The sequence below is a fragment of the Mixophyes fleayi genome, chromosome 4 (genome assembly GCF_038048845.1).
Source record: "Mixophyes fleayi isolate aMixFle1 chromosome 4, aMixFle1.hap1, whole genome shotgun sequence".
Lineage (NCBI taxonomy): Eukaryota > Metazoa > Chordata > Amphibia > Anura > Limnodynastidae > Mixophyes > Mixophyes fleayi.
In genome coordinates, this window is record NC_134405.1 from 331,212,485 (window position 1) to 331,225,194 (window position 12,710).

Here is a 12,710-nt window from a genome sequence, read left to right on the forward strand (position 1 = left end):
CTGATACACCAATGTAAACATTAACATGTCCTGTAAATGTTTGTTTTTTTTTTAATCAAAAGACTTGATTGCATTATTGCAGGATAAACGATTCTTACACAACAGTAATAAGTTGAAAGAAATAATTTAATAACATAGCAGACATTTTAAACAAGTGTTACAAGCTATAACAAACAATTCTGTTGCCCATCAGTGGTAGCAGTTCAATTCATAATCAGTTCATTCTAGTAAACATTGCTTCTCACACTGGAATTGAGGTGCACCTTATCCTGGGAGTACTTGTAATTTCACATACTGACCTCTAGGGAAAGCTTCCAAACGGTCAAAACTATATTATATATATATTACATTTTTGATATACAAAATTGTATATAGTCACTGTATATGTTGCATAGCTTGTTCTACCCTGTTAAAATGAATGCTGATAAGTAGCATTATTCATATTCCAAACGTTACGTCTAGCCTAGAGATAGAAGGTGGGATTCCAGGCACCTGTACTCCCCCCCCCCCCCCCCACCCCCTTCCCTGAGCTTGCTTATGAGCACGGATAACTGTCCCCCCGTTTGCCATGCAGGAGAACGCAGTGAACGGAGAACACCTTTGGCAGGAGACTAATGTATCGGGAGACCTGTGTTACCTGGGAGAGGAGAACTGTCAAGTCAAATTTTCAGTGAGTATAATCAGGTTCATTTAAATATTAATTAAAACATCACCGTTATTCTGTACGTCATACAACCAATCAGCTTTGATCAGTCTTGCGCAACCCAACAAAATTAAATAAATTGGTTGCAACAGCAAATTATTTTTACCTACGTACCATGTACTCCTCAGACTGTCATCCACAGCCAATCTCTTCCATAGCTGGAAAGTGACCTTGATTTCCAAGCACAGTCACAGTTTTAGCCATTTGTTCCTTGCCAATGTCGGTTATTCAGTATTGACCAATCGCGCAGAAGAGTTCTGTATATTGAATGAAATTCTCACCCTGGAGACAGATTGATCGGATATTCTAGTCGGTCAAAGAGTCCTTGTCACCCTAGACCAGCGTTTCCCAAACCCAGTCTTCAGGGAGCGCTAACAGTGCAGGTTTTCCAGGTGACAAGTAATTATAATTATACCGCCTGTGGATCTGTTACACCGTGTCAGTCAGTAATGATTACGACTGTGCTCCAACAAGGAGATGTGGAAAACATGCACTGTTAGGGCTATCTGAGGCCTGGATGTGGGGAAACTCAGCTATCGACTGACTACCTACTGACAAAGCATGCTGGGACTTGTAGTTTCTTACCACCTGGAGATTCACAGGTTTAGTAGCCTTTGGGGGAGAAGGTGGGGGAGGGTCATGGTCTGTAAAACGTAAAACCATAGTGTCACCATTAAAATTGGGGTCCTCATTGCAGTATAGGTCACAAAGATGGATGTATACTTTAAGCAGATATATTTGGCTCTGGAGAAGCCTACATACCGTATATCTTACTGTTATAATGTAATAAGACACCCATGTAATATTTTTAGAATCATCTCTTGAAACCCATGTAATTGCTTAAGACAATAGGATTGTTTTTGTTGTAAGAAGCTATGGAGGCACACAGGTTTGACTTATTGTTTCTTTAAACTATGACGCTTTGCAAGTAATCAGCAAGTCGTAAAAGATTTGATGAGTATATGTAGATCTGGCCCTAGGATGCTTTAACCTCAGAGTAACCCAAACTAGTTTGATTTTTCACCAGCTATAAAATTGTCCGAGTTTTATTGAAGTTGTTATCTCAGCTCAGCCCTTGCAGTAAGTGCATGATGTGATTAGGCCCCCCAATACGGAACTGCAGATTTTTAGGCAGTTGCCATGGCAATGTGGGTTGCCATGGAGAATAATTAGAGTGTATGAGTTTGGTCCTCTCCCCCTAGGGAGAGTCCAGCCGTATTGTGTTATATATCTGTGGATGGTGATGCTGAGATGGGACAACTTTCCCTATGCGGTGTGGCCCCAGGAGACATCAATTAACGAGGAAGTAACTGGATGTTTTCCTTGTTTCTTCGTAGAAGTCGCTTCATTTTTTTTTTTTAGCTTCTAGAAACAATCATAAGAGATAGTGATACACATTCTGTTTACAGTTATTTGTCCTGAAAGTTCCAAAACAACAAATATAATTGCCTTGAACAGCTAATGTTTACAGTAAAACAAAAATGTATCAAACTAAATGTCACTTCAGGGCAAATAAAGCAGATTGTCATGGCAACAACAGACAGGGAAGGACTAATGCGGAAGGCTTGTTATAGATCTGGTTTGAAAAGTTTTACAATGTCGTTTAGTTTGTCACCATGCAATGACTTTTTGAATGATTAAATGATTAATCTGTTGCACATTGAGAACTTCCGTCCTGTGCACCATTGTTACATTGTCACACCAGTTGCACCAGTATCACATTGTTCCTGTGTTACAGAATTGCCCCCCCCCCCTGTATATACTTTCTCATTGGTCATCACTCTTCTTCTGGCGGTGACGTCACATGCGAATGAGCAAGAGGAGACAGATTGAGCGGATATTCTAGTGGGTCTAATAGTCCTTGTCCCTTTAGCTTTAAGGATTGCAATGAAAAATGTGACTTATCCATCTAGACACGCCTTTAATTAATACTTTAATGTGGTTTTATGTGGAGTGACAATGGCTATTTAAGAACTTAAATATGTTACAGCATCTGCATCATTTTATTTTTCCATAAGCATTAAGGGACAGTTTAGAAATCCGTCCACATGTCCAGGCAAAAATATATCGCAGACATTTTATCTACATTATCTTCTCTGATTAGAAATCTGCCGTGCGGAGAAAGTGTGCAGCGTGCAAAATTGTGGTACACGTAGCCTGCATGGATCAGCTAGAGAAGGTATGATGTCGCCACCTACAGGTCACAGTATGAAAAAGTGTTTTTTTTATGAGCAATAAAAACTTTGACCTCATAATTAACGTTATAATTAGTTTATAAAAGTTAAGTGTTGAGAGGTGGATGAAGATTAAGGACAGGGCTCATTGCAAAAGGACAAGATGGGAGTGAGCTGTAAAATTGGACTGTCATAATCTGCTGCAAACTAATTGTCATAAAAAAAACAAGCAAACACAATACTACAAATTAATCTTTTTATTATTGGAACAAAAGTTTTTTGTAAAATGGGAAGGTAGTTTCTATTAAAGATGTTATTGTTTGGACGTTTGATTCACTTTAATTACGTGACCTTATTCTCCTTTTTTTTGTGTACACGGCAGATTAATTTTAGATGCAAGCCAACGTTCCGCGACGGAACCTCCCGGACTCCGAGGGAGGTACGTGTGTGTGTGAAGACTGCGAAAGTCAACTCAAATTCAGTGTCGTGGAGCTGCTGTTACCGCAGAGAATCTTTGGAGAGGCACAGATATACAATAAGCAGCAACGCTCTGGGGGCCTATCTGTTATTTTACTACAGTTATGTAGGAAGCCCCGAAACAAACAAATCTGAATCTATTTTATAACAAGTACAAATTCTTTTTGGTTTCTTTATGGCATATTTAAAGCACATTGTAGCCAATGTGTATGGGGTTTAAAGGGATTTATAACAGTTGGTAGGCTGTGTGTGATCTCAAACCCCAGATGCTTTGGAGCCCATACATCGTTTCTGTAGCCCTCCAGCAGGAACCCAGCGCTGTCAGGCAGCAATGCTAACCACTGTGCCACAATGAAGATTCATTATAATGACTAATTTTTATATAATCCTGCATTTCCTGTAAAATTGGATGGCCATATACAGTTAGTTGTGTTGAGATGGTCCAGGCATCACTAGTAGATTAGGCTTATTCCTCACACCTCACGTCCTTCTGTCCACTTCTGTGTATTGCTGACTGTGCCCGCCCTGAGATACAAGCCTGACCCACGCTCTGATGGTTTTTCCTCAGGTCAGACATTTTTCTTGTTGTTCTAACCAGCAGAATCTGGTGAGGCATCATTGGGTACATCGGCGGCGGCAAGAGGGAAAGTGCAAGCATTGCGGGAAGGTAAGGAGACGTCTTCTCACCATTTCATGACACATGTACATCAGGGTTCCTCAAGTATTCCTCATTAGCACAAAATGACAGAAAGTTGTATCTTGAATAGGTCATATGATGGCTGCTTATTATCCAAGACCACTCCATGCCTCATCTAGTATCTAGACCACTCCATACATCATCTAGTATCTTGACCCCTCCATACCTCATCTAGTATCTAGACCACTTCATACCTCATCTAGTATCTAAACCATTCCATACCTCATCTAGCATCTAGACCACTCCATACCTCATCTAGTATCTAGACCATTCCATACCTCATCTAGTATCTAGACCACTCCATACCTCATCTAGTATCTAGACCAATTCACACCTCATCTAATATCTAGACCACTCCATACCTAATCTGGTATCTAGACCAATTCACACCTCATCTAATATCTAGACCACTCCATACCTCATCTAGTATCTAGATCACTCCATACCTCATCTAGTATCTAGACCATTCCATACCTCATCTAGTATCTAGACCACTCCATACCTCATCTAGTATCTAGACCAATTCACACCTCATCTAATATCTAGACCATTCCATACCTCATCTGGTATCTAGACCAATTCACACCTCATCTAATATCTAGACCACTCCATACCTCATCTAGCATCTAGACAACTCCTTACATCATCTAGTATCTAGAACATTCCATACCTCAATTAGCATCTAGACCACTCAATACCTCATCTAGCATCTAAACCATTCCATACCTCATCTAGCATTTAGACCACTCCATACCTCATCTGGTATCTAGACCATTCCATACCTCATCTAGCATCTAGACCACTCCATACCTCATCTAGCATCTAGACCATTCCATACCTTATCTAGTATCTAGACCACTCCATACCTCATCTAGCATCAAGACAACTCCTTACATCATCTAGTATCTAGAACATTCCATACCTCATCTAGCATCAAGACAACTCCTTACATCATCTAGTATCGATACCATTAAATACTGCTTTTTTCACATGATGGCTGCTTAGTATCTGGGCCACTCCATACCTCATCTGGTACCTAGACCACTCCATATCTCATCTAGTATCTGGACCACCCCATAGTTCATTTAGTATTGATACAACAAAATACGCTTTATCTTTGTAGGTAGGTCATATGATGGCTGCTTAGTATCTAGGCCACTCTATAGCTCATCTAGTATCTAACCACTCCATACCGCATCAAGTTTCTAGACCCCACCATAGTTCATTTAATATTGATACTACAAAATACTGCAGTTTTTTTGTAGGTAGATCATATGATGGCTGCTTAGTATCATGGCCACTCCATACCTCATTATCTGTATGAGGAAGCCACAATATGGCTGATTGATCACTCTAGCTTTCTATCCTGAAACATGTCACAAGATAGCTGCTGAATCTCCATATTCCACATTTTATTTTCTTACACCATTAAATAAAATAGGTTTATCTGGAAACTTATTAACATTTATTTATGCAGCGCCAGCATATTCTGCAACACTTTACAATTGGGAACAAAACAGTAATAAAACAAGACTGGGTAATACACATAGACAATTTGGAAGGGGCCGCTAGCCGCATGCTTACAATCTATAGGACAATAGCAGTTTGATAAATGAGGTTATTACACATATTGCATATACACGTATGTATATTTTACAGGAGTGACATCACTACTCTCCAAATATAAGGATATGTTTTACAGGATATTACATATATTAATGTCCCTTGTGTTATACAACTTATATGGGGCACTGTCACATGTTAGGTGAAAGGGAAACAACTCATATTTAAAGTAAAGTTTTTTTTTCTCCTCCTTTAAAATCTGAAAACAAGACAATCAACGGAATATATTATAATAATATCTTCTATGTCAGGGAAAAAAAGCTTTGATAAACTTAAATAAGATTCCTGAATTCCGTGTGCTTGATCTGTTACATCCTGTGCTCATTCTGTCACTGAACACCGCAGGATCATTGTCGGAGTGGGAATAACAGTCGCTGACGCTCTCTTCTGTCTCCCCCGTGTCCCTATTTTTGTGAGCGTTAGATTATCGTTCTCAGCATTGCACTGACGAGGCTGTCTGTACCCTGGTATCGGAGTTCTGGGTCCTCTCTAGAGTTTTATGTGACTTCACAAAGGCCAATAAGCAACTTTCGTGCTTGCCGATCCGTCCTAACCATTTGGTTCACTGAATTTGATACTTGGCCAGCACTTCCTAACTATGTGCTAAAACTAGTGGAAATGAACTTTCAATGATCACTTCCTGAAAGCAATGTTTTAGGATTAGTATCCCCCGTCCGTCATTCTGTATAGTTCCCCCCTCTTCTAGCGCACCCATCACCAGCGGATACCAACTCAGATACGTTTAAGCACAAAATGTGAATCTTGCTCACTGAGCCATCCCCACTGCTACCTGTATTCATCCCTGGAGATGCTCGAACCGACTGTTTTCATTCTTGAGCTGGTTCAAAGAATTGGTTTTAAAATACGAAAAATTCACCGGAATTTCTCCAATTTTAGAGCCATTACAAAAAAATCAGGTTAGACCATTTCGGAGCCGGTTTGTCCGTGTTCCAGCCAACTGTCTCGATCATGTTAGTGTGAAAATTGAAATATATTGATGGGAGATTTTTATTGAGAAGGACAAACCTCAAATGCAAATAACGAATTTTGAAGGGGAACTTCCAACACCTGGCAATTCGATTTTTAAAAAGAAAAGTAATATACTTAAATAAAAAATAATTATAATGACTAAAAATATTATTTAAAAATTGTTTTAAGAATAAGTAAAAAAGCAAAACACAACAAATTTTAACATGAAGCCTGAACATAAAGTCAAATGAGAGAAACAAAGACAAATGGCAAACGAGAGCCACAGATTTCGAACCAACATTTGGAATTGCATATTTATATAGTCATTTTAAATAATGCCTAAGGCACTTATGATACGCAGAGACAGGGGCTCATTTTTATAGCTTAATTTTGAGTTGTGTTAATAGCTATACAACACACATCCCAACATTTGAAGCAGATAAACCCCTCCCACAATCTTCCCAAACCACACCCACTTTCCTACAAGGCCACACCCCTTTACAAGTCCAAGAATTAGGTAATGTCTTGCCAAATTAGGGTCTTTTGGAAGATATGATACAATGCAATTAGGCTTTTGCTAAGACTGTATAATTAATCTTAGGTTTAAAATACTGTGTGGCAGGTTGCGCTTTTATGATAAAATATGTTAAAGTACTTTGGCCAGAACCCCCCCCAAGAAAAGATACAGAATGAGACCATCCAAAAGGAGGGTAAGTAGGACCGGACTGGATGAAGTAGGTATAAAAGGGATTGTTTAGGTTTTTGTAAATACATAGAAGCTAAAAAATGTTTTATTTTAGACTTTCAAAAGCTTTTTTGAAAGTATAAGCTCAAAGGTGTTTATTTTTCCTTATCGTTCTTTAGTCGTCGGTTGGATACACTCTTCAGAAGAGTGTATCTAGTAGGTATACTGTTAAGCTAGTGTGTGCATCTTTAGTTGGCCAGGTATATGGAGTTCTCTGCATACAGCTAGCCCCCATTACTGTGTCCCTTGCCCAAAGTCATCAGGTATTATCTCCTTAGTGCTTCAAACTAAGGATTAAATAGATGACATCCTATTGTAATATAGACCATTTAAGTTCATGATTTTAACCAGCACTGTGCCTGGCCATTCTTCTGCTGTAGGCAAAATGGTATAATGCCCATTTCATAGACACTTGTGGGGTGTTTTATCTACTAGCAGAAAGGAAGATACTAATGTACATTATTGCAGCAAGAATAATTTGCATCATTTCAAGGAATTCTTTACATTTTGCTGCCCAAAAAGTGTTCCCCCGATCTCCCTCGTAACAAGAATTCTGTCGATCACAGCTCTGCCTGGGCTGGGAACTTGGTAGTTTTCCTGGCTCTGATTTCTGGCTTTTGTTTTGTTGAAAATGTGTTATTAGCAGTTTATTAAGATAGAAGTGACTCATTAGTGCATACTGAGCATTATCATCTGTGGTTTTAGCTGCCGTTGGGGGGGAAGCGTCTGATTTAGTAGATAAGTAATTCTCTTAAAAGCTTTATTTTTTTCGGAAATATGTTCATAATTAGCCATTTTTTAATTGATTTGAAGACTTTTTTTTATCGTGATACTGAAAGTACCGATACTGATTCATTAAGGAAAGTAAGGCAAAAAAATAAGTAACTTTTCTCCTGGACAAAACCATGTTGCAATTTAAGGGGTGCAAATTAGTTTATTATTTTGCACATAAGTTAAATACTGGCTGTTTTTTCATCTAGCACACTAATACTTGATAGATTTAGTGTTACACTGAAATTTAAAGTTGATCTAGGACATGCCTTATTCCAACTATAAATCTGTCCCCACATTTTAAATTTAGCTCCCCCTGCAATGCAACATGGTTTTGCCAAGGTGTATAGTTACTCAATTTTTTTGGTTTACTTTCCTTAATGAATCAGGCCCTGATAAACCACCATGCAGAGGCTGTCTGATAGGTGGGATTAAAATCTTAGCTGAAGTCTCCCCAGAGAAGATAAGTCTAAGGCTGCTCATATAAGATGTTTAACTAACTACAAAGGGGAATCAATATGGCAGCACCGTTTATTTTAATATCAGTGTTGGGAGGTTAGAAGGCCGGGTAGTCTCTGTGAAAGAAGTTAGGTGCAGGCATATAATATGTTTGTGAGGTGAATTAAACCTCTTTACATTGTGCAGCAAGATCTTACACTGTATCTGCTGCGGAGCTGGACCTCTGGTACTTGGCTGCCGAAGTAACAGCCAGAATTTGTTTTTATACATAATGAGAAATAGCCCAAGGGAGGAATAAAAGAAAGGGTGTCCAAAGCGTAAAAGCAGAGTGTGGGGGTAACAAACATATGGAGTCCAGGCATATCGGGGAGTAATTGTAGAGAGTACAGACTATCTACCATAGGAGTCTGTCCATTGTCTATAACAGGAGCATTTATCCAGGAACTACCATCTCCACAGCTCAACCTAAACAGTAACTTTGACTTGAGTAGACCTGAGTCACCTTCAGGAACCACAGATCAATGCTTACGTTGTAGAACTGTCCTCACAAGTGTACGAAGTGTTAGAGGGCCAGTCCTGACAGCAGCGATATCTGATTATGTTTAACCAAGTTTATGTAGCTGGACTGCGGCCAATAGTCCCTATCTGGATGAGTCTATGATATGCAGTGTAAGATACGGGCCTATGCTCTTGGCCATATGCGACATGCAAAATCAGATTAGGGTAACGGAACGGAAGTATACTGTCTCGTGATGGTATAGATGGATGATCCAAAGTCCCAAATGACACGCTCAGACTCAACTTGCATGTTATTAATGCTCTTAGGGAAAACGTGATGGTCGTACCTGCAGAGCATGTGGTGGGACCTTCTAGGTGGGATAGTGACCTTTACGGTTGTACCACCGATTGTTGACTTCAGTTCCTGCCCTGGTGCACAGAGCCATGCCTTACTCTATGCCGGTAGCTGTGAGAAGCGGAGGGCAAACATGAACCCCCATTGAAGCTCCTCTCTGGAAGGAGTGTGTTGTGCCATGTTCAAATGGTTATTACTGCCAGTTCAGGTTGTTGAGCTCCTTAGGAAGGAGGCCTCGTGTTGCCCAGTGGAACCTGTCCATCATTAATGTAGCCTTTTCCATTTGTGTGGGGCTTGAAAAAAGCTTTGTGGCAAAGCAAATGAGGTCCCTGTGTCCCCAGGGATTTCATGAGGTTCTCCCATCATTATCTGATTTCCAGGTCTTCCAGCTAGCACTCTAATGGGATGATGCAGCTCTCGTGCCCATATAGCCAGGATCGATCTTAGGTTAGGGTATCTGCAGACACTGTTCAAGGTTATTGTTCTATGGCCTAGCTCTGCGATTGCTTTAGGGAATGATGATAAAACTGCTTCCATCACAGAACATCGGCTGTATTTACTGTCCTCTGCGAATCGGATGGTGACATGACCAGGTCTGCTGTGGACTGAGGTGATGAGGCAGCAAAGGGGGGCGGGGGGGAGGGGGGTATCCGGGTTTAAGATCTCAATAGATGGTGCAAATTGTTCTTAAAATTACATACTTCATTCAGTGATTATAGACTTGTTTTCTGTAGTTTGTGTTGTCGACACATAAAAGAAAGTAACAGAGAAGGGTGGGAGAGGAAACCGTACAAAGACATTCTAACAGAGAACAAACAAAGCAGAAGTTGGAATAATAGAAGAAAATAGACATTCATTTACTTCTCTTTACTTCAACGGTGAAACACGCTTAACCAAATACACATTGATGCTGCTGCCTATCTTTAAATAATTAGGAACAAGCCACAACAGCAGGACTCTTACTGACAGTGATGACGTTTCTACTTTATCTTCTAACTGTTGTCTCTTTGTCTTCATATTTGCAGGGTTTTCAACAGAAGTTTTCATTCCACAGTAAGGAAATTGTGGCTATCAGCTGTTCATGGTGCAAGCTGGCGGTAAGAGGGGTTTTAATAATGACATTTAGTACTTTAGACGTTTGATGTTAAAGGATCACGTAACCTCAAAATTTAAATTTTCAGATGTGAAGGTAAAATATATTGTTCTGTGTTAATCTAGATTTCATGCGCTAATCTGCGCTCAGCAAGGAATACTCGCGGTCCGCTCATCTCCTCCCGTAAGAGGGTGCAAACTTTTGCACCACAAATCCACGCTCTTAGCTGCTGAAACAGGTGCATTTGCACAGAAGTAGGTGCAGGGCATCACAACAGCAATGTTTGCACAGATCTATTGCACTTTTGTATGGACGTAAATTAACTTTAGTGACCCGCCTGCCATAGAAATAATGTAGTTTTACAGTCCAGTGTTGTAAATTGGTGCAAACAATAATGAGAGGTGAATTTGCCCATAGAATGCATGAGTGACCTCTATGATGTCACTGTGACCTCTATGATGTCATACAATGCATGAGTGACCTCTATGATGTCATTGCAAAGACCTTGTCTTCCCATGTGCATCCTTCATCAGATTGTTCTGGAGGGGGAAATACAGCGAGCGGCATATGTGAACGGAGTCTTATTTTTTCTGTTCTACTCCACTGAACTCCAATACTGAAATTTTCAGATCTAAACCGTGAAGGTAAAATATATTCGGTGGTAACCTGATATTCCAATGCAGCTCAGTTAAAAAGTACTGTATTATCTCCCCACTCTCCTACAGAGAGCTGCATTCCCCCCCATCTTTAGGACAGTGTTCTAATAGGACCTGACACAGTTAAAATGAGATTAGAGTAATTTGAGCTACTGTGACATCACTGGCCCTGCCCCTCTGTATGAATCGACCAATCCACACTGTACGTCCCTGTACAGCAGGACTGCCAATCTGTCAGTCACACACTGTCTGCTCTTTTGGAGAAGCGCCGCCACCTTGCATGGTAATCTGCAAAGAGTTGCAAAAGAGCAATTTGTAGACTTATTTAATTACGAACACTCCAGTTATTTCATATATATATTATTTGGTCTCTCCCAGTCACTGTGATGGACACTCCCTTGATGTGGTCTTCTCCTGCGTCTGCTTCATTCCTAGTTTCTCCAGTCTTTGACCACAGCCTCCTCTATCTTCAGCCTCTCCTTAGCTCTTATTACCCTCATCACCTAAATCCACAGGCACCCACCTGTCACCTTAATACTCTCAACCTGATCCACTTCTCGTCTTCATTACTAAGGTCTTCAAACGCCTTTTCTCTCCTATAACTACCCTGCCCTTATAGGTGTGTATATCCACCTGTCACTGTACCATCGCTGCACTATTGGTTTGTTAATAAGCTGCATCGTTTGGTATTTATACATCAGTGGGCAATAATAGGTTCCTTTGCTCTTTGAGCATTTGTAAATGTGTTTATTTCGACCACCCAGTCTTATACAACTTTCACCCGATACCTGTCAGTATGAATAGGTTTCATTGTCATATGAGACTACGGCACCTATAGTAATTAGCATCATAACCATGCATGAAAAGGCATCTGTCTTGCAGACAGTGCACAAGGGTAGAGAAGGCTATAACCAGGCATTACCACGGGCCATGCGGTGTAATGATAGTCTCAGTGTGTGCTCCAGTTAGCTATTAGTCATGTAAAGCCTACTGTATACCCACACATCTAGTGCGCTGTAATTAGAGTGTTTAATGTGTTTCTGTGTTCGGAAAAATCCCATTGTGCAAAGTCACTGTGAAGCCGCTAGGTCTAAATATAGCGGGCACAAGGGCTGCGTTAAGTAGAAACACGAGATGTTCTCATTTTGTAATCATTATCTCGCACCAAATTTTCTATTTTACCCCTAACTTGGTGCTCAGCTTCCCTACAACACGTTTTTCTTCTGTCTGTTTAATTTCCGTTACATTCTCATAACATAAAGTTAATGGGGTAGATTTACTAAACCATTCAAAAAGGAAAAGTAGAGGTGTTGCCTATAGCAACCAATCAACTTTTAGCTATCTTTTTGTGGAATGTACTAAAGAAATGATATCTAGAATCTGCTTGGTTGCTATGGGCATTATCTCCACTTTTCCTTTTTTAGATGGAGATGACTGCTTTGTGGCTGGATTAATATTTATGCAAGCTATCTATTTAATAAGGGACATCA

At 40.1% G+C, this 12,710-nt stretch overlaps 1 protein-coding gene across 10 annotated transcripts in view; it reads left to right on the forward strand.

Annotated features, from left to right (window-relative positions):
* Positions 1-12,710, forward strand: part of DGKI (diacylglycerol kinase iota) — a 234,527-nt gene that overhangs the window by 115,770 nt on the left and 106,047 nt on the right. For 5 of the 10 annotated variants that reach the window (XM_075210400.1, XM_075210398.1, XM_075210391.1 and 2 more), the window contains exons 3-7: positions 575-670; positions 2,808-2,882; positions 3,260-3,316; positions 3,923-4,021; positions 10,497-10,568. In XM_075210400.1, coding sequence (XP_075066501.1) covers positions 575-670; positions 2,808-2,882; positions 3,260-3,316; positions 3,923-4,021; positions 10,497-10,568 — 399 coding nt within the window. The remainder of the gene's footprint in view (positions 1-574; positions 671-2,807; positions 2,883-3,259; positions 3,317-3,922; positions 4,022-10,496; positions 10,569-12,710) is intronic. The other 5 variants (XM_075210399.1, XM_075210394.1, XM_075210397.1 and 2 more) reach the window with 2 other exon arrangements.